The sequence below is a fragment of the Leopardus geoffroyi genome, chromosome D3 (genome assembly GCF_018350155.1).
Source record: "Leopardus geoffroyi isolate Oge1 chromosome D3, O.geoffroyi_Oge1_pat1.0, whole genome shotgun sequence".
NCBI lineage: Eukaryota > Metazoa > Chordata > Mammalia > Carnivora > Felidae > Leopardus > Leopardus geoffroyi.
Window position 1 is genome coordinate 56,758,388 of NC_059339.1, and position 23,228 is coordinate 56,781,615.

General features: G+C 38.9%; 1 protein-coding gene across 3 annotated transcripts in view; it reads left to right on the plus strand.

Annotated features, from left to right (window-relative positions):
- GALNT1 (polypeptide N-acetylgalactosaminyltransferase 1) overlaps nt 1-23,228 on the plus strand; it is a 129,272-nt gene that overhangs the window by 53,337 nt on the left and 52,707 nt on the right. For all 3 annotated transcript variants that reach the window (XM_045459138.1, XM_045459136.1, XM_045459139.1), the window contains 2 exons: nt 11,513-11,758; nt 20,531-20,705. In XM_045459138.1, coding sequence (XP_045315094.1) covers nt 11,620-11,758; nt 20,531-20,705 — 314 coding nt within the window. In that variant the 5' untranslated portion in view covers nt 11,513-11,619. The remainder of the gene's footprint in view (nt 1-11,512; nt 11,759-20,530; nt 20,706-23,228) is intronic.

Below are 23,228 nucleotides of genomic sequence, written 5' to 3' on the forward strand. Positions count from 1 at the left end.
ACAAACCGCGAGATCATGACCTGAGCCAAAGTTGGACACTGAACTGACTGAGCCATCCAGGCGCCCCTGAAATTTTTATTTTAAATGGCTCTTAAGTTGAACTCCTTATCACCAACTTCTTTTTTATGACTTGTATCATTATTTATTTACTATTATTTTTAAAAATTATATCCAAGTTAGTTAGTGTATAGCGCCATAATGTTTTCAGTAGATTCCAGTGATTCGTCCCTTATGTATAACACCCAGTGTCTATCCCAACAAGTGTCTTCCTTAATGCCCTTTACCCATTTAGCCCATCCTTCCACCCACAGCCCTTCCAGCAACCCTCAGTTTGTTCTCTGTGTTTAAGAGTCTCCTATGTTTTGTCCTCCTCCCTGTTGTTATATTATTTTTGCTTCCCTTCCCTTATGTTCATCTGTTTTGTATCTTTAATTCCTCATATGAGTGACATCATATGATTGTTTCTCTGACTTATTTCGCTTAGCATAGTACTCTCGTTCTATCCACGTTGTTGCAAATGATGAGATTTCATTCTTTTTGATTGCTGAGTAACACTCCATTGTATGTATATACCACATCTTGTTTATCCATTCATCGGTTAATGGACATTTGGGCTCTTTCCATGATTTGACTATTGTTGATAGCACTGCTATAACAGGGCCCCTTTGAAACAGCACACCTATATCCCTTGGATAAATACCTAGTAGTACAATTGCTGGGTTGTGGGGTAGTTCTGTTTTTATGACTTGTATCATTTTTAATTTGTTTTCTCAGAACAGTAGAATTGATCCACCGTAGACATGTAAATTCTTTTAACTACTAGATTTTTTTTTTCAGTATGTGGGATGTTTTTTTTCGTTCATGGGAGTTAAATGGTTGTCATAGCTAAGGAAGGCCAGTGGGTCAAGGGTAGCCAAGGCCCTCCTTAAGAAGTGGTACAAGGTGAGAAGGCTTCTTTAGCATCTATTAAGAATTATTATAAAGCTGTAATAAGTAAGACAGCAATGTGGTGTAGGGGTAGACGAACCAGTGGAACAGAACGTAGAAACCTGGAAATCAGGTTTATGACAAAGTTTGCATTGCACACCTTTAGTAAGGGGATGAACTTTCCATACATTGTACTGGGACAGTTGGTTATCCACATGGCAGAAAGTGACATTGAATCTCTACTTAAACCTGAAAGGTAAAACTTAAAAAATTTTAGACATTAGAACAGTATCTTTAATGATCTCTAGATAGAGAAGAATTTCTTAAGACATAGAAAATGTGAACCACAAAAGATACCTCTTATTAAGAAGATAAGGTATAAACTGGGAAAATATTCTTGCAGTGCATGTAATCGACACAAGATTAGGATCCAGGCTGCAACAAACATCTTTACAGACTAACAGAAAAAAGAAAACAACCCAGAGGTGCCCAACTCTTTATCTCAGCTCAAGTCTTGATATCTCCAGATTGTGAGTTCGAGCCCCATGTTGTGCTCTGTGCTGGGCATGGAGCCTACTTTAAAAAAAAAAAAAAAAAAGACAAAACAACCCACTGAATGGAATAGTGGACTAGACTTCATAGGCACATTAGACAAGAGGAAATGGAAATGGAATGACCAGTGGAAATGGAATGACCAGTAATGGCAGAGACCGTGGAGAGATGCAACTACATTAAGATACCAACTACACGCACCAGATTGTCAAAAAATAAGAAAGTCTGACATCAGTAAGTGTTGCCAGGGATATAACACATCCAGAGCTCTCATTTTGCTTACTATTTTGCTTCAACCACCTGGGAAAACAAATTGGTCATATTTAGTCATTGAAGATATGCATACCCTATGACCTAATACCCTTATGTATGGACTCTAGATCAGGGGTTGGTGACAACTCATGAGTTAAAAATGGTTTTTAACATTTCTAAATGATAAAAAAAAAATTGTGTAATTTGTAATGTGAAGATTATATAAAATTCAAATTTCAGTCACCATAAATAAAGTTCTGTTGGAATACTATCATGCTTACTTATTTATATATCATTATGGCTGCTTTTGTGGTGTGGCACCAGAGTTGAATGGTTACACCAGAGATCTTCTGTCTAGTAAAGCCTAAAATGCTTACCACCTTACTCTTTGTAGAAGTGGTTTAGGACCCCCTGCCCTAAATAAATACTTGTGTGTGTGTGTGTGTGTGTGTGTGTGTGTGTGTGTGTGTGTACGCGCGCGCGCCAGGAAACGTGTTTAGGAATGTTCATAACAGTACTGTTTTTGATAATAGAAACCTAGAAAGAATCACATGTTCATTAAATATCGAATGGATAAGCCGTGGTATGCTAAGCCAGTGGAGTACTGTTCAGTAGTGGAATGGACTGTAATCATATGCAACATATGGATGGGTCTCAGAACTCAGTATTAAAAAAAAAAAACGCAAGTCTCAGATTTTTCCATGTATAAGCAGTTCAGAAACAGACAAATAAATGTAAAAAGGCATTGCTAAGGATACCTGCGAGGTAAAACTATCAGGAAAAGAGAGAATGGTAAGTTTGGAATAGAGGTTGCCTTGGAGGAGCTGGGGAATAGATAGTATTAGAGAGGGAACTTTAAAGATTATGCTCTTCTTCCTTTTTAAAGTCTCATTTTAAATGTTTTTATTTTTGAGAGAGAGAGAGAGAGAGCGCGCGCTCACACACGAGCGGAGAAGGGGCAGAGAGAGAGAGGGAGACAGAATCCCAAGCAGGCTCTGAGCTGTTACTGCAGAGTCCAGTGCGGGGCTCAAACTCACGAACCGTGAGATATGACTTGAGCTGAAATCAAGAATGACACTTAATTGACTGAGCCACTTAGGCTCCCCAGATTATGTTCTTATTCTTAAACTGGGTGGTGGGTATACATGTGTGTTGTATTGTGATACTTTATTTCAGTGCTGTGTTTTATACATACTTTTGATATTTGATAAGTTTTTGTGATTTGGAGCATTAAAAGGTATCTTTTCAAATAGTGTAATTTGCCTCATAATGTACAGTTATTTATAACTACCAGAAGGGAACCTCATCAGTGGGCCAGAACCTGCTTGATTTCACCTATAGGTCACTTCCTCTCGCCACACCGCCTGCCCACCCCCCCCCCACCCCCCCCCGCCAACATCCCAGGTGTTCTGGTTGTGTCAGGAACCGATTTCAAACTCTTAAGCAGACAAGGTGATTAGTAGAAGGATTGCTGATGTTTCTAGAAGCCAAGGAAGAGTCAGGGACTTGGTCTCCATCAGGACCCTCTGCCTCTTGTTCTGTATGCCTCTGCTTGGGCTCATTCTCTTGGGCTACAGGTGGGCTTTCTCCATGTGTTGGGCATTGTGGTTGACTGCAGAACTACATGCATAGCCTCAAGCTCTGTGACTTAAGAAGCCAAGGGAAGAGATCTTGTGGTTGGCCTGGCCAGATCATTTGACTGTGGCCAAGGGGCTGGGTCTATTACCAGAAGAAACCTTTGGGAGAAGGCAAGGAGAGCAAGGGTCAGGATCATGAACCTGGAAGCCCTCTCAGTTTGCATTTATTTTATGTCTGTTCTTTAAGTGTAAATCAGTATGTGGCATTCAACATAGCTTGGTGAATATCAAGGCTATTTTGAAATGACAAGACATTTGTTATTGCCTAGGACTTGATATTCAGTGGTTGGGTGGGGAGGGGGGTTAGAAATGTCTGTTGTGGGGTGCCTGGGTGGCGCAGTCGGTTAAGCGTCCGACTTCAGCCAGGTCACGATCTCGCGGTCCGTGAGTTCGAGCCCCGCGTCAGGCTCTGGGCTGATGGCTCAGAGCCTGGAGCCTGTTTCCGATTCTGTGTCTCCCTCTCTCTCTGCCCCTCCCCCGTTCATGCTCTGTCTCTCTCTGTCCCAAAAATAAATAAACGTTGAAAACAAAAAAAAAAAATTAAAAAAAAAAAAAAAGAAATGTCTGTTGTGCGTATTACTCAAAATCAAAATATAGCATTACCACAGAGATCTCTCTTGCTATCCCCTTTATAGTCATACCCATTTCTTTCTTTTCCCCCTAATAAGGACATTTAAAGATATTAAAATGTTTGAGTCAAAATAGACATTATGAACTTGCTTTAAGACATTTGCTATATTCCAAATGACTGGGAGGACACTTGGCCCATTGGTGGTATTGTTTAACTGGGATTAGTAGTGTTTAGGTGGTTTTGTATCTTTTACTTTTTTGTGTTTGCCAAATTCCTTGCATTGAGCATATATTACTTTATAATTAGGAAAAATATTAACTTTTAAAGGTATTGCTATAGGTTAAGTCAGTTTATTACCTTGGAAACTGAGATTCCATTCAGGATACTAGTAAATTTTATAGGAGTCTATACCGTGAGAATCCCAAATGATAAACTTGTTCCCCAACCTGTAAACTTGTTAACACCTGGGAAACAGAGAAAGAGAATATCCAAATTCGTATGGAATGTGGACATCATTTTATACAGAATTTTTAGACTGGTTCTTAACTAGTCTTTGTTCAATACTCAGAATGAGAGTATGCTAATACCTAAAAATTGGTTTGCGTTTTTGTCTGGTGAATGAGCCTTCTCAGTGCCAAATTTTAGTCAGTAATCACTTGACAACTCAAAGACAGTGGGAGAAATGTTGGCCTAAACACTGCTTCCCAGGAAGCAGAAACCATAAAATTAAAAACTAAAGAACCAGAGGCCATACTTACCTTAGGCAGTAGGTAATAGGCCAGAATAGCTGCTCTTTGTTTTGACAACTTTGGCTTCAGTTATTATCTATTCACAGATTTACTTTTGTTACTGGTATAAGGTAGGATCTAAATTTATTTTTTACCATATGGAAAGCCATTTGTCCCTGTACCAGTTTTCTACTCTGATTTGTAGTAGCACCTGTCCAGTTTTCCACACATGTACAGGTTTGTTTTGGAGAACCACATGGTTTTGGATTCTTTTGTTATAAATCCAGTCTCCAACAGCTTGCTTTGTGTTTGGATTAGAATTATATTAAATTTATAGATTAATTTTGGGAAGAGACTATTGTTTTTCTTTACTGAACATAGTATATCTATCCATTAGTCAGGTGTTCTCTTATATCTCTCAATAAAGCGCCACATTTTTTTATGTCTTACACATATTTTTTTAAGTTCATCCTCAAATACCTTAGGGTTTTTATAGCTATTTTGAATGTAATTTGTTTTCTCTTGCATATTTTAATTAGTTATTACTATACAGGAAGTTGATTGATGTTACATGTTCATCTTGTATTCAGCAACCTTGATGAAACCATGATTAGCTCTAATGGCTTATCTATTGATTTCTTTTAGAGTTTTGGTGTAGAAATCATGCTGTCTGCAGATAATTTTGTCTCCCCCCCTGCTCATCTTTTTTCCTTTTCTTGTCTTATTGCTTAGATTCTAGTATGGTGTCAAATTGAAGTAAAGATGCATAAGTCATGTTACAGAAATGCATGAAAAGTTCTGTCATTAAATATGTTTACTATGGGTTGAAGAATTTTCTTTCTAGGCCTATTTTGTTGTTGAAATCTTATAATTGATGAATAATGAATTATCTCCAAAGTTAATGACTCCAAAAAACAGACATTTATCGTATTTGCTTTGGGTCAGGAATGCAGGAGCAGCTTAGCAGGGTGGTGTTGACTCAGGATCTTTCTGGATGTTGCAGTCAATGTCAGCAGGAGCTACAGCCATCTGAAGGGGTAATTGGGACTGCTTCCAAAGGGTTCACTTCCGTGCCTGGTGTAATAGATGCCTGGTGGTCTGTTGGTAGGAGGCTTCAGTTTCTTTCTATGTGACCCTCTTTATATGGATGCTTGAGTATCCTTCTGACATTAGTGCTGGCTTTTCCCAGAGTGTGATCTGAGAGAAAGCTAGGAGGAAATGTGTTTTATGACTAGCCTTGAAACCACACACCATTACTTCCACCATATTCTGTTGGTTAGAAGCAAGTCACTAAGTCCAGCCCCACTCTAGGAGGGAAATTACAGTCCACAGAAATTATTTTTCACCTTAATTTTTTAAAAGTCTGTCTGCCCTAACAAAGTTGCATAAGATCAAAGGCTTCTCTCTGTATATCTTTACCTTAGACACCTCCTTTGAGCCTCAAACTTTTGTATCCTAGCTGTGGTTAATATCTCTTCTTGAAGGTATCAGGGTTACCTCGTACTTAACATGTCCAAAGTCAAACTTAAGTTTCTTCCCATCTTGCTTCTCCTTCTTTTCCTCTTTTGTTGGTCCCTGTTTCTGTGACTGGCACCATTCTGCATCCAGTTGCATAAGCTAGTATTTCCTCCTGTCTAATTCATCCTTAAATCCCATTGAATTTGTTCCTGAATACCTCTGGAATCTGCCCACTTTTATCCAGCTTCCAGCTTTCTCTTAATCACAGGTTTCCTCTTCTTTTGTCTTTGATCCTCTGACCTTTCAGTGTTGGGCTCCTTTCTGCTACAGACCCTTTGCTACTCACCGCCTCAAATTTTTCATCTCAAATCATGTCTTCCTCAGGGAAGCCTTTTTGACAGTCAGATATTTGTTTATATTGCTGTGTACCTATCCTCAAAAAGTTATCACCATTGAAACTTTATGTATATGTGACTGTTTGATTAATGCTTGCTTTCCTGGAGCCAACTCTAACTTTCATAAGGGTAGGGAGTGTGCATTTTGTCTATTTTTGTATTCCCTACATTTGACACATTCCCTATATTTACCGAATTTGTGTGCATTGAATGAATTAATAAGCGAATGAATATGTTTGATTATAGCTCTGAGAAATAGAGTAAATGGAATATGTAACTAGTAAATAAAATAATTTAGCCTTCCCTTACTATGTTAGAGGATAACTATCATGTTTTTAAGTCTTTAGTGTTTCTGACAAGTTCCAGCTACAAATTAAGTGAATAGATCTGTCGAAAGGGCCCATCTCTCCTACCTCTGTTGGGTCAGTATGATGCCAAGCTAGTGATCTGAGGTGCCTGAGAATACTGTGTTCTTGTTAGAGGAGAGATATACACTGCGATGTACCCAGAAGTCAAAAGCTTTAGGTCTAAGAGAATGAAACTTCCATTTTTTCGTAAAGATACTATTGAGCTGAGACTCTCTTCTTAGGCTTGAAACTTCTGGAGAAGTTTGATTAGAAGTATGAACTGTAGGAGAGAATAATTAGTTCTAGGGGCGCCTGGGTGGCTCAGTCGGTTAAGTGTCTGACTCTTGGTTTCGGCTCAGGTCATGATCTCACAGTTTGTGGGTTCAAGCCTTGTGTCAGGCCCTGCACTGACAGTGCAGAGCTTGCTTGGGATTCTCTCTCTCTCTCCCTTTCTCTCTGCACTTCCTGTGCATGTGTGTGTGCTCTCTCTCTCTCTCTCTCTGTCTCTCTCTCTCTCAAAACATTATAAACTTTAAAAAGAATAATTATTTAGCCCTAGAAAATGCTGATGAATCTTTGGAGGAACTTGACAGTATGACATAGAGTAGGATCAGAAGTTTGCTGATGCATGCTTTCAACAATAGCCAAATTATGGAAAGAGCTTAAATGTCCATTGGCTGATGAATGGATAAAGAAGATGTGGTTTGTATATACAATGGAATACTACTTGGCAATGAGAAAGAATGAAATCATGCCATTTTGCAGCAATGTGGATGGAACTGGAAGGTATTATGCTGAGTGAAATAAGTCAGAGAAGGACAGATACCATGTTTTCACTCATAGGTAGATCTTGAGAAACTTAACAGAAGACCATGGGGGAAGCGAAGGGGAAAAAAAATAGTTACAAACAGAGAGGAAGGGAGGCAATCCATAAGAGACTCAAATACAGAGAACAAACTGAGGGTGGATATGGGGGTGGGGGAGAGCAGAAAATGGGTGATGGGCATTGAGGAGGGCACTTGTTGGGATGAGCCCTGGGTGTTGTATGTCAGTGATGAAGCATGGGAATCTACCCCAAAAACCAAGAGCACACTTTACACACTGTATATTATCCAATTTGACAATAAATTATATTTAATATATATATATATAAATAATTAAATAAAAAGAACTCTGCTGATATAATTGATCACTGTACTTTGATATTAATTATGATTTTATAACTTAAAAAAATTAGGTAGTCAAATGCATTTCAAATGGAAAGTTTTAATTTATCGTTGTTGGGACAAAAACTGTGAGCTTTAAGTGACTTCCAAGATAAATTCTGGTGTGTGTCATTTGAGGAAATGTACACCATTTGTCTGCTTCTGAAATTGGCATTGTTTCTTTGAAGTATTCCCCCCATATTTATCTTTCTTTTTTTTAAGGGAATTGAGGTTGAATTCAGCTTGCCCTTTTAGATGTAGTTTTATGAGTTTGGACAAATGGACAGACTCATCTGACCACCACCACAAGGAAGATCCTGGAATGTTTTCATTATCACAAGTTCCTTCATGCCCCTTTTGAGGCAGTTCTCTCCTTCCTCCACAGCCCCTGGCAACCGCTGATTGATTTCTGTGTCCATAGTTTTGCCTTTGCTGGATTGCCCTATAAATGGAATCATGCAGTATACAGTATGCAGCATTTTTGTGACTTCTTCACTTAGCATAATGCTTTTCAGATTCACCCAAATGATTGCATATATATCAAGAGTTTGTTCTTTTTAGTTGCTAGGTTAGTATTTCACTGGTGTGGTACAGTTTGTTTATCCATTTACCAGGTGATGGGCATTTGGATTGTGTCCAGATTTTGATGATTACAATTAAGCTGCTGTAAAGATTTATGTACAGGTCTTTGTGTAAACATATGTTTTCCTTTCGCTTAAGTAAATAGCTAGGGACGGAATTGCCAGATTCTTGTAGGAAGAAACTGCCAGTTTTCCAGAGAGGCTGTACCCTTGTGCATTCCCCTGGCAGCATTATTATAGTTGCAGTTGCAGCAATTCCTAGCTAGCACTTGGTAGTTTTCTTCTTCCCTTTAGCCATATATATTGGCACATAGTGGTGTTTCATTGTGGTCTCAATTAGCAGTTCCCTAAAAGCTAATGATATTGAACATCTTTTCACGTGCTCATTTACCATCTGTATTGCTTTTTTGGTGATAAAAATTGATGAAACCTTTTGCCTATTTTACTGGATTGTTTTGTGTTTTTTTAAGTTTATTTATTTTGAGAGAGGGAGGGAAGGAGGGAGAGAGAGAGCGAGCACGCAGAAGCAGGGGAGGAGCAGAGAGAGAGAGGAAGAGAGAATACCAAGCAGGCTCTGCACTGTCAGTGCGGAGCCCAGTGTGGGGCTTGAACTCATGAGCCACCAAATCATGACCTGAGCCAAAACCAAGAGTCAGATGCTTAACCGACTGAGCCACCCAGGTGTCCCTGGATTGGGTTTTCTTTTCTTTTCTTTTCTTTTCTTTTCTTTTCTTTTCTTTTCTTTTCTTTTCTTTTCTTTTCTCTTTTCGTTTCGTTTCTTTTCTTTCTTTCTTTCTTTCTTTTCTTTTTTTTTTTTTTTTTTACTGTATTTTAAGAGTTCTTCTATTCTGGATATAAGTCATTTATCAGATATGTAATTTGTAAATATCTTCTCCCAGTCTGTGACTTGTTTTTTTATTTTTTTAACTGTCTTTCGGAGAAGATTTTGATTGTGAAGTCCAAATTACCATCTTATGATTTGTACTTTTTTTGTTCTGTTCTGAGGAAACTTTGCCTCACCCAGGGTCTCAAAGACTTTTTGTCTCTCCTTTATCCTCCTTTCTCCCTACACCTCCTGCTTCATCCATACCCCTCTTCTCCCAAACACATACATACCCACTTCATCTTCAATTTTCTAATCTAATTGTGCTGCCTTGGAAAAATTAAATAGGAATGGATACAAAGTAATAGAGATTTACACTGGAGTATTGTGGGCTATAAGCATCTAAAAAAATAACAATCAGCAGATTTTCGAGCTACATTTGAATCCCAGATACTGTACTAGCAGTCAGATTGTTTGCTTTGCCAGTGACCAAAAGAGACAGCTTTTCATGTAAAGTAGCTCAAAATAAAAATTTGTATCTATCTAGCTTCTCTGGAGAAAACTATTGCTTTACGATGCTGTGCACTATAGTGCTTCTGGTCCCCCCCCCCCCCCCCCCCACCGCCCAACCCTAGTCACCCTAGTTATCAGTACTTGCTCACTGCATGGGACACAGTATCAGATATTGATTGAATAAGTACAATTTTGAGGCAAGCATATGACAGTAACATACATCCCTGTTCACTGTGCAGTCAGGGAATGTTGGTTTGATGAAGGAGGAATGTCAAGAAAACAAAGGTCTCAGAGCACAAATAATACTTTACATTTGTAAGTATCACTTCGTATTTTTTTGGGTGCTTTTCAGGTCGCTGTCTAGCAACCTTGTGAAGTAGGCAAGAACTATCATATATCTTTTTTATAGATAAACTCTCTGGCCTGTCCTGAATTGCTCAGGTAATAAGTACCACTGTTGCCCACCATGGCATGTAAAATTGCCCTTTAAGAAGCTGCTATGTTGCCCATCAGCCCAGTCCTTCAGAACATCTGCTCATTTGGCTTTTTTCGTGAGGCACATGTGCAAAGTGTGTTTCTTCTATCCACTTCATCTGAATGTACTTGGCTTGTCTCCCTCCTGATCAGCAGTGACATAGGCCTTTGAGCTTCCATGTCAGCTGCTTATCAGAATGATTCCTGACCTCTCTGAGGTCCCTCACACTGCTCCAGAGCTCCCCAAGATGAGCTCCTTAGTAACAGAAATGTTACTAGTTAGACTATCCCAAATGACTTTCCAAATTGGGTGACAGTTCCTTCCGTCATTTTCTTTGGTGTTTTAACAGACTGAGGGGTGGGGTGGGGGGAATAGAAACTAAAGATCAGAGAAGTCTGTAAAATTACTGTCAAGAGCCAGGACTAGGTCTCAGATCTTAAACTCTTTTCTTCTCCATTATACTTGCTGTGAGTGTTTCTGAATGGCTGGTGACTGTAGTGTTTTTAGAATGGGATTCAATGGAACAGAGGGATAAGAATTAGCCCAATAAACTGCTATCGTACAATACTGGGAGACCTCCTATTAGTCCTTAGGACCTGGAAACCTGAATGGACTGAGAATCACTGGTTTCTTAAACTCCTGTGGCAGTTAATGGCTTAGCATTTAACATAGCAGTTGAATAGAAGGCAGTTCAGCCCTGTGTGTTTCATGGATATGAGATAGTGGCACACTATTGTTTTAATTTGCGTTTTCCTAATACTGAATTGAGCGCTTTTCCACATTTATAGGCTATTCAGGTTTCCTTTCTGCATAGTGCTTGTGTATATTCTTCACCCATTTTTCTTTTGGATTGTTATATATTGATTTGTAGGAGTTATTTGTACACTCTTGGCACTATTAATTTTTATGTATTTTACAAGTGTTTTTTAAGTCAAATTTTTAAACTTATTCTGAATAGTAAAATTTCATGTGCATGTTAAATTAATCTTACAGCTCATTTTTAAGGTTCTGATATTTTAAGTTATCTTTTTTCTTTTTGTCTCTATAGGTTATGAACGTGATTTCTGATGAAACTGGATTGGAATAGTTTTCATGATCTTTGCATATTTATATATATATATATATTTTAAAATTTTGCATTTGACTTAAAGTGCCATGAGAAAATTTGCATATTGCAAGGTGGTCCTAGCCACCTCCTTGATTTGGGTACTCTTGGATATGTTCCTGCTGCTTTACTTCAGTGAATGCAACAAATGTGATGAAAAAAAGGAGCGAGGACTTCCTGCTGGGGATGGTGAGTGACGTTTTACACTGATAACATCTGTTTCAGTAAGTGTGTCACTAGTTTGTTCACTAATTTGGATACTATAAAATTTTCATTTTTTTAGATTAATAGTAATTCCTGACTTCCTAAATATGATGATCATGTTACCAACAGTTTTCCAGTGGGTTCCTCCAACAGTTAAAAACAAGATTCAAGTCTCAGTATAGAGTTGCTGAATTCAATATTTGTGTTCACTGTTACTTGTAGTTAATTTTCTGCAAACTGTATTACCAAGTAATGTGGAGAAACTAATATTAATGGTTTTGAAACTAATAACAACTAATAGTTGGAACCAACAAAATGGTATGGCATTAGTGTAATGACATAAATGCTGAATAGAGTGTTAAAATTTCATTGTTGGGTATTAAAAGATGTTTTTTCCTGCCTTCCCATCTCATTGCTGAGGGAAATCATTCTAGATGGAGGTGGTCTGGAGAGTTCTTTTTGTTAATGCTGTAAATAGCTCCAGTTAGCACTTTTGAGAGGACTTTTGTAAAGATGAGGCTGTATAATAAAGACCACAGTGAGACTGCAGTATCTGGTATGGAAAAGAAAGGAAACACAAATATGAAGGACCTAGGTTTGAAGTCCTGACATTTTGGGCAGTGGACACCTGGAAAATTCAGTTTTGAATACCTGTATTCAAACCAACAAACAAGTGCTGCTTTTTATTTTTTAACATAATGAAAATGACTTTGCATTATGAGTCAATAATTCAGCTGTTCCGAGCTCTGAACTCTCTATGATTAGTTATAGAAAATCTGGCTATGCAGTAATTCTACTATTTTTAGGAATTCTATGTGAATGATTACTGTTTTAACATCAGTTTTATTTGAATATGTAATCACAGTTAAATTTTTTGTATTTTTATAATGAGAGCACCTGGTCCCCTAAAATTTATAATCTAAAAATATTTGTTTGTATTGGTTAACTGTACCTACTTACTGTAATTTTTATAGATGGGTTTGTATAACAAGTTCTGTTCATTTCTTCTTGGGAAATTTACCTAAAATTAGATTCAGTTGCTTGCACTGGCTCTAGTAATACCTAGGCTATAATCCCTCCCTGACTTTTTAATTTTTACTTTCCCCTTAAGTTTTTTTTTTTTTTTAATCTTTATTTATTTTTGAGAGACCAAGTGTGAGCAGGGGAGAGGCAGAGAGAGACACACACACACAGAATCTAAAGCAGGCTCCAGGCTCCAAGCTGTCAGCACAGAGCCTGATGTGGGCCTCTAACCCACAAACTGTGAGATCATAACCTGAGCCGAAGTTGGACACTTAACCGACTGAGTCACCCAGGCGCCCCTCCCCTTAAGTTTTAATAAAATATACTTTAATTCAAAGTCAGCGTATTAATTTGTTGACTTTCCTGGTTTACTCTGTGGCTCTGTTGTTTAGTACCTTTGTTGGTTGACTCCTTAACTGTTGTTAGAACTGTAACTCTGTCTAGATTTAACTCAGAGGGCAGGTATTACCATCTACCAGTACGTTGGATATTCTTTTCCCAAATAGAACAGATTAACTTTCCCCTCACCCTGCTTTAATTTGTTGCCATTTATAGCGGAAGCTCATGGTGTTCTATTTTAAACACAGAGATGTAAAAGTTAGAAAGAATAGGACCTTTAGTGTGTGAAGATCCACTTGGTGAATATTTTTAAAACTCTGATATGTGCTGGGCAGTATATATATGCTACACAGTTCAATAACAAAAAATAAGGCAAAATTCCTCCCTTTGAGGAACTCACAGTTCAAGAGGAGAGAAAGAATAAGTAAAATACTGATAGAATAAATAGCATTCTAGAGATGTGCACAAGAGCAGAAAGTACTGGGAACATCTCGGGGTGTCTGAGAAGGTTCAATAGGGAAATAATGCTCATGTTGAGAAGTGTCATGGTGAGCAGGTGTTTTTTACGTTTGATAAATAAGCAAAGGAAAGAAGCATGTGCAAGATATGCAAGTGAGAGAATAGAGTTGATGGATAGAGAATGTGAGGAAGGAGCACAGATGAAGCTTGGGAGGTTAGCAGAAGCCACATTCCCAAAGGCCTTTTATGGCATCCTAAGGATTTTGGATTTCTTTCTGTAGGCAGTGGCATGCCGTTGAAGGATTTTAAACAAGGGAGTATGTAACCTGATGGGATCCAGACTTTTGGAAGAAAGCCTCGGTGGGCATGTGGCTGATGTACTAGAAGAGAATAAGGCAGCAGCTAGTCGAAGCTGTCATGAAAGTTTAGAGAAGTTCTTAGAGCCTACACTAAAGTGATACTGAGGTAGAAAGGAAAATATATATATACATAAGAAATACGTAAACAGTGGAATTTACGTAACTTGAGCCACTGAATGTAGGTAGTAATGAAAGAAGAGTTTAAGATACTTCTCAGGTTTCCCTGTTCGATGAATTGATAGGAGGTGGGCCCCCAGAGGTGGAGCAGCTTTGATGGAAGGTGAAAGGATGAGCTGGGTTGGGAGTATTTAACTTGGAAAATTCTGGTAGAGACGTTCTGCAGGAGAGAGCAGTCGAGGCGCAGAATGTAGGTGGTAGAATAAGCCTGGTCTGTGCGGAGGACTGCATCAGGAGCATGTGTAGACTCAGAAGGAACAGACCCAGTGTTGAAGAGCATCGTGGAGGTCAGTAAAGAGTCATCTCAGGAAGTTAGAGGTGGAAGGGGAAGCCAGAGGGAGAGTGCTCATGAAAACCCTGGAGTGTTGTTTGTCAAGAGATTTTATCTGCGATGAAGAGGAAGTGTTTCTATATGTTTCTATGTTTTGACCCTGGCAGGTGCCATCTGATTGCCAATAGGTTTGATGTACCCGTGAAGAGTAGAGATGTGTAGCTTATTCTTTAGGAAGCTTCGACACAGAAAAAGGGGTGGTGCGTGGGGTGCCTGGTTGGCTCAGTTGATGGAGCATGTGACTTGATCTTGGGGTTGTGAGTTTGAACTCTACATTGGGTGTAGAGATTATTCAAAAATAAAATCTTAACGGAAAAGACAAAAAAGAGAAGGGTAGCGCAGTAGTTAAAGGAATGGAGGCAAAGTTTTATGTTTGTGTGTATTTTTTATGTACATTGAGGGGGAGGTTAAAATATAAGGGACAAAACTAATACCTGAAAAAGCAGGTTCTTAGCAGATGAAACTATGTGGTGTCAAAACCATAAGAAAAGGATTGTATTTGAAGAAATTGCCAAGGTTAATACAGTTTTGAAAACAACGGTGGCATGCGCATCAAAGATAAGAAGTAGCTTTTATACAAAGTACAAAGGTACTAGGTAAAGGAGAAATGGTCTGGGAGTAACGGTGTGGAGATGTGAGATCTCATCCGAACCTTGTGAGACACAGAGAATGACCAGTTCTCACAGAAGAGGTTTGTGAGGGTGGTGGGCTCTGGGGGAGGGCAAATTTGAGTGAAATCTGGTAGAAAGGCCTATGTGTTGTGGAGAAAGAGAATGAAGAGGCTTTACATTGGTGGGGGGTAGAGGGGATCAGGCTGTTTCACACAACTGAGGAGGAGGGAAGCATGAGAGAATGACTGAGCAGTAAGCCAGGAGGTGAGGAAACTGTAGGAAGGGAGACGGGGTGAGAGGCTGAGAGTTCCAGACGGGGCTTCAAAGCTAGCATACTTATTGGTTTATATACTGTAAGAAAGCAGAAACATTCCAGCTATCATTGTAAGCTACATCCCAATCAGAGTTGTTAAAATGTGGAAAAAATATTTTGGAATACATAAAAAAGATAATGCCTAAAAACAGTAGAGATGATAATTGTGTACGGGCACCTGGGTGGCTCAGTTGGTTAAGTGTCCCACTCTTGATTTTGGCTCTGGTCATGATCTCACAGATAGTGGGATCAAGCTCCTCCTCGGACTTTGGGCTGACGCACAGATTCTCCCTCTCTCTCTGCCTCACCCCTGCCTGTGTGTGCTCTCTCTTTCTCCCTCTCAAAATAAATAAATAAACATTTTTTAAAAAGATGATAATTGTGTAATAAGAGAAAATCATTTAGGAGAAGTGGTTTTAGCCTTTTATTTGTATTTTTCCCCAAAAGGGTATCATAACTTTATACCTCTTTATTCTACTTATTTGAGAAAAATACAAGTTAAAATTTGTAAGATTTATTAAAATACATTCAAAGGTAGGTCGTGTGGCTTGTGTATATTAATCTGGTTTGGTGGCATTCAGAGTGAATCTGTAGTTTTCTTGGTAATTAAGTTTTTAAAACATGATACTTTTTGGTTGGCTGTGAGTTTGAGCCCCACATTGGGAGTAGAGATTATTTAAAATAAAACATGAGACTTTATTGTTTTATAAGTGAGGTTTACCAGAAATGTAAAATACATTTGTTCTCACATAATACTGTGGATTTAAAACACCTTAGTCTCTCCCTTGTCAGAGTTGATTTGATTTTTAGAAATGATCTGCATGTAAAATTTTATGCCAAGGAAGATTTTCTTTAGTTCAGAAAATGATATCCAAATCCCATTTCAGTTGGTTTTAAACAAAAATTTCACTGAACTTAACTTTTAATTTACATAAAAGACTGGTAAGTAGACTGCATGGAAAGTTAATGCTTATCATTTAATCTGCAAGTACATTAGTAGGAAAAATATATTCATTATCCACATGCACTTTATCCTGAGCTCTTTGCCAAAGAAAACTAGTTTACTAGTCCATTTAATTATTTAGGATATTATAATCTCTAAATTAGAGTATTGTGGTGGATTCTGTAAGTCATCTAGTAGTCATATAATTTTTGGTAATTTCTATTATAGCTTGGAAATTTCATGTGTACCAGTAGGTTGAGTTACTTAATGTGGACACTGTACTAGATATTCAGGTTATTAATAAGTACCAGGTGGTCAAATTTAGTAACATGTCACAGTAGCAGGATTGTGTATGTTGTAGAGTTTTGTCTGTTTCTTTAAGATCTTAAGGCCAGAGTTTTACTTCACAGTGATTGGGCAAGATTTTAACTTTCTGGTCATATAGTCTCTTAAGCTATAAGCAATCAAGCTTATACTTACTAGTCCTCACAGAAGTAATATCTAGAGTCCTCCTTCATGCTCCCACAACCCCCAGGGAAAATGTCAAATATAAACAAAAGTAGAGAAATAGAACTCCCATATACCCACCATCTGGCATCAGCAGTTTTCATTTCAGAGCTGGTCTGGTGGCATGGATGTGTGGATACCTCTTTCTCTCTGTCCTCCCTTTCAATATTTTTGTTGTTGATGATGAAGAAAAAATTGGGTGTTCCCCCCCCCCTCCCCCCAGTTTCCCACAGTTAGGATTTGCATCCCTTTAACACTTTTTGTCATGTCCTTTGGTGTCTTATATTTTCTGTGAATTGATAGGTAGGTCCGAAGGCTTGATCAAATTCAGGATCTCCCTCTTTCCCCCACCACCTCACCCCAGCAAAAATATGTTGTAGGTGGTATTCTGTATAACTTAATACTCTTACTTTTTTTTTTTAACTTTTTTAAAATTTATTTTTGAGAGAGAGAGAGAGAGAGAGAATGAGAATGAGTGGGGGAGGAGCAGAGAGAGAGGGAGACATAGAATCCAAAGCAGGCTCCAGGCTGTGAGCTGTCAGCACAGACCCTGACACGGGGCTCGAACCCACGACCATGAGATCATGACTTGAGCTGAAGTCAGACGCTTAACCAACTGAGCCACCCAGGCACCCCATGCATAACTTAACACTCTTAATTTAAAAGCCAAACAGCATGAAAATGTTTTTTTCCATTTTAACTTTAAAGCATCGTCTTATACTAAAATAGCGTTCTGATAACGAAAGATATTTATGATCAGAGCCACTAAATGTCTCCCACCTACTCTTTGTGTTAACTATGCTCTCCATGCACACAGTATAATTGCCACATCCAGAACTCTGCTGCTTTCTCTTGACCCCTGAATATCCCAATCCCCAAATCTGTTGGTTGCTTTTTTTTTTTTTTTTCAGAATCAGACTCAGTTAGAATTGACTCTAATAAGAGTTTTATAACTTGTGATTTTTAAATATTTAAAATCATATATGGGGATTATACTTCTGTACTTGTATTATAGTTTTTATTACACTTGTGATTGGGAAATCTTGAAATTGTATCAACCCTGATATTTAAAGAGCTTAGTTACTTGGCAAACATTAGACAGGCTTTGTTTTTAAAAATTGTTTTACATGAGTTTCCTATAATTTTCCTATAATTGAAGTTATTTGCTAATATATTTTTAAAGTTTATTTATTAATTTTGAGAGAGAGAGAGAGATTGAGCTGGGGGAGGGGCAGAGGGGGGGGAGGAAGGGGGAGAGAGAGAGAGAGGAAATATGAATGAATGAATGAATGAATGAATGAATGAATCCCAAGCTGGCTCTGCACTGTCAGCATGGAGCCTGATGTGGCGCTTGAACTCTTGGACCGTGAGGTCATGACCTGAGCCAAAACCAAGAGTTTGTCACTTAACCAGCTGAGCCATCCAGGTGCCCCTATTTCCTAATATTTTAATGCCCTCCCCAAATCACAGTTCATTCTGAGAACAAGAACAAAATTATCTTATACCATTTTTTTTTTTTAATTTTTTTTTTTCAACGTTTATTTATTTTTGGGACAGAGAGAGACAGAGCATGAACGGGGGAGGGGCAGAGAGAGAGGGAGACACAGAATCGGAAACAGGCTCCAGGCTCTGAGCCATCAGCCCAGAGCCTGACGCAGGGCTCGAACTCACGGACCGCGAGATCGTGACCTGGCTGAAGTCGGACGCTTAACCGACTGCGCCACCCAGGCGCCCCTACCATTTTTTTTTCTTGATGGTTGTCTAAGACGGATGTTTTTATATTCTAGACAGAGTTGTTGAAGACACAGTAATTTCATATTCTCTGGCTCTGGTGTTGGTAGGTTACTTTGTACCATGATCTGAAACAGTCTACAGGTCAGCTTTACCAACTAGTCCTATTCTTGGGCAGATGAAGCCTGGCTGAAGAGAGATGGCTTGTCTACTGCCTTGATGTCTCTATTTTTGTGCAGACTTTTTGGATGTGCCTAAAATGTAAACAATGGGAGAATAAAATTTTCAGTTTTAAAAATAGACAAGTAATGTACGAAACAGGTATTCAAGAAAATTTTTGTAACGTTTATTTTTGAGAGAGAGGGAGAGCACACTGCACACATGAGTCGGGGAGGGAGCAGAGAGAGAGGGAGACAGAATCTGAAGCAGGCTCCAGGCTCCGAAATGTCAGCACAGAGCCTGATGCAGTGCTCAAATTCACAAATTGTGAGATCATGAACTGAGCTGAGGTTGGACGCTTAACCGACAGAGCCACGCAGGTGCCCTCAAAACAGGTATTTTTATCCCATTCTTGGCCTCACCCCATTCTCTACCAATCCCTTTTATTTTTTTTAAATTTTTGCCCCATCCCTTTTAGATGAGAAGTTTAGGACACTTTTTTCCAAGTTTAATATATCTGGGAACTTGTTTTTCTTGGAACATTTTTTAACATGTCAAAAGTATAAAACAAGGAATAATATTTCGAAACTGCTGATCTAGAATATTACCCTTTTTATGTTATCACGAGATAACGTGACTTAGAATGATCTTTCATGATACTCCACCTTGCTTGATGCTTATTCTGATGTCTATTGTCATTTCTAGGGTTTCATTTTGGCTTATTTTGAATAGCACTTTTGCTCTCATTAATTCAGCATATACTTATAAAACTCCTACAGGACACTGTGCTAAACTCCCCAAAAAGTATGCGAATGAATCAAACCTCAGCTAAAAAGAGATCGTAATCTAGTGGGGAGCCCACAAGACAGGTTAACAATCGTTATGGAGGTAGTAATTGATTAGAGATCTAAGAGCCCTAGATGAAATGATGTGGCAGTCAGGAGTAGCAGATGATCGCTGCAGAGAGATTTGGAAAAGCTGCAGGCAAAAGAAGCTGTCGTAGCTGGGACTTGAAAGACAAGTAGGGGTTTGGTATTGTAGAAATCGGAATGGGGAGATGCCATGGGAGGGGACCAGTGTGAGCAAAGGCACCAACACAGGAAAACATGAAGCACTTATGAAGGAAAGTAGTGAGTTGCCGTTTGACTGAAGGATGATGACACACTGGAGTGGGCGTGGGGGGTGGCATGGTGGAGGGCTGAATAAGTGTTAGGTTTGGGAAATTTGGTTAAATTTTCTGTGAAAGAGGGGCGCCTGGGTGGTTCAGTTGGTTAAGTGTCCAACTTTGGCTCAGGTCCTGATCTCGCGGTTTGTGAGTTCGAGCTCCGTGTCAGGCTCTGTGCTGATAGCTCAGAGCCTGGAGGCTGCTTTGGATTCTGTGTCTCCCTCTTTCTCTGCCTACCCCCACCCCCACTCATGCTCTGTCTCTCTCTTTCTCTCTCAAAAATAAACATTAAAAAAAATCTTTTTTAATTGCCTATTAAAGGGTTAGACTTTAGGAGATCATGGGAATACCACAATGAAGGTCATGCTTTAGAGAGGTTAATGTGGTGACAATATTTGAGATGGGAACGCCAAGGCTGTGTGCGATTCAGGTGAGTGAGTAGTGCAGGGTGTGGAGGTCTTGAGTGAGGACACTTGTGTGGAAGAGGAGGACAGGGCAGCCCCTAGAAGGTGTCACAGACGTAGAGGACGGGCTCAGAAATGGCTCTGGGTGCTGAGAGCACAATTTAAACTCATGTTATTAAACAGAAATATTTACATTTGCTGTAAAATTGTTAATTAAGTTTCCTCCTTATTCTTAGTTCTAGAGCCAGTACAAAAGCCTCATGAAGGTCCTGGAGAAATGGGGAAACCAGTTGTCATTCCTAAAGAGGATCAAGAAAAGATGAAAGAGATGTTTAAAATCAATCAGTTCAATTTAATGGCAAGTGAGATGATTGCACTCAACAGATCGTTACCAGATGTTAGGTTAGAAGGGTAAGTACCTAGTGTGGTCCTGTTGGCATTTAATTAAAATGAAAAGTGTGCTCTCAAGTCCCAGTAAGTTGCACTTCAGTGTTGACTATTCTGAAAGTGAATGTTGTATCACCGTTATTACTTATCCCATTTAACTTATTAAATGTTGATGAAAATAGTACTGATCATTAGGCTATATATTTTAGGCTTTAGATTAGAAGTGTATTTTAAACTTATCAAAATGTTCCTATAATCAGCTTTTTAAAGAAGATTCTTTTAAGTTGTAACTTAAAACAGTAATGTATATAGTCATAGGTGTACATGTTAGTAAATTTTTACATATACATATACACCTGTCTCATTATCCAAATCAAGATATGTGTGTTAAATGAATATTACCATAATTTATTTACACATTGATAGACATTTGGGTTGTTTGCACCCTTTGACTATTATGAACAAAGCAGTTGTGACATTCTTATGCGTGTCTTTTGGAGGACTTAGACTCTTGTTTCTGTTTGGTATGTCTAGGGGAAAGGAGTAGGTTATACGTATATCTAGCATTAGTATGCGCTGCCAAACATTTTTCCAGGACGATTGTGCCACTTTGCATTCCCACCCCCAATATAAGAGGCCCAGTTGCTGCGTGTGAAAGGTACACAAGATATCTGGGCTAGGGGACAACAGGCCCAGTGAAGAGCAAAGGAACTATGCAGAAAACACACGGAACAAGTGGGCAGATACATGTAGCTCCTGAGACCCTACCACCTTGCCCTCTGTGGCTCCCATTGATGCCAACAGCCAGGCCTTCCCTCTCCCTCTCCAGGCAAGAGATTGGAGGATCATTCGTAACATAATAGGACTAAACACAGAGAGGAGGAGGAAAACTGATATTAAGCATCATTCAGAGCTAATAATCACCTTTTTGGTTCCCTATTTTTATAACAAATAGGTAACCAAGGAATACTAGACGATCACAAGAAACCCTCAAACATGGAAAGTATAGTCCCCAAAAAGAGAAGTAAGCAATTTGGGAGAAGCAAAAACTATTCAGGTAGAAGAAAACTTAAAAAAATAATCCCAAAGAAATAAAATATTACAACCGTAAAACAAGAGTAGGATACTATTCAAAAGATACGCTAGGAGAGCCAAAAAGAGTTTTTGGGAGTTTAAAAAGAAAGAAAGAAAAAGGCAGAACTCAATAGCAGCTCAGCAGCAACCCTAGAAACAAAGGAGCAACATTCTAGAGGAAAATAATTTCCAACCTCGAATTCTATATCTGTCCAAACTTGCAGTCAAACACACAGGTTAAAAAGGGACATTTTTGGAAATCCAAAAAGGTCTCATAACACTGAGCTGCCACACATCCTTTCTTGGGAAGTTACTGGAGATTATGCTTCACCAAGTGAGGACTCAAACCAGGGAAAAGATGGACACAGGATATAGAAGACAGGAGATGTGACATAAAATTAATGTGGTGAGAATCCCTTGAGGATGGTGAAGGGAGAGCCCTGGATGAGAGTTGTGTAGGCCAAGAGGCGGCCCACCCAGATGGAAGGAGGCCAGGATACTCAGGCCCTTGAGAGACTTCAAGAAGATGGGGGATGGTACCGCTGAATGTCTCTAGAAGAGATTTAAATCTGACAATTGATGGGAGAGTTTGGGATGCAGTTAATATTGTGCATATAAAAATTAAACTGGGGTGGGGGGGATTGAGAGTATCTATATGTTCATCCAGCAGATTCATTGTAAATCTTAGGTTTTCACAAGCTATTTACTCTCCTGAACAATTCAAGAACAATTTTCTTACTAAAGAAAGCCAGACTCTTCAGGGAAGCCTGCAGTTAAAATTTGAATGATGTCTATGTTAAAAAAGACTCAATTATTTTTGTTTTGGCAGAGTTATTTTTGTAATTGTATTAATTCCCCTATGTACATTACCACTCTTAACACGTTTTGTTAAGCATTTACGTTTTGAACAGTGTTTAAATGGTGTGATACACTGATACATAGTCCTTCTTGCCAGACATTTGGGCCCTGTGGGAGTGGGCCACTTAGGAAGCTGGCACAAAGTCACTACTGCAACTGAGTAGCCTTTTTACACCTTCTTGCTCCATCTCTGTGCAAGTGTCCTTTAAAGTTGTTGTTTGTTTAACTTTTATTGTGGGAAGTTTCAAATGTATACAGAAGGAGACAGTAGTATAATGAATCATGTGTTCATCACCTTGCTTCAATAATCCCTAATAGTCTCGTCTCTTAATGCCCTTTTATATGTCCCCCCAACAGTCTCTGTCTCCTGGTATTTACAGCTCTATGTATTTTCTTCCTGCACTGCACTAGCATTGGTCTGTATGACCAGTAGAACACAGTACAAGTGATGGAGTGTTGCTTTCAGGATTAGGTTATAAAATGCATTGTGGTTTCCAGCTTGGTTTTTTATTCTCACTTGGATTATTAGCTCTGAGATTAGCCAGTTGACTTGACATGAGCACCCCTGTGGTAAAGCCCATTTGGTTTGTGGCCTTTTGTGGATAACCAGCTGAG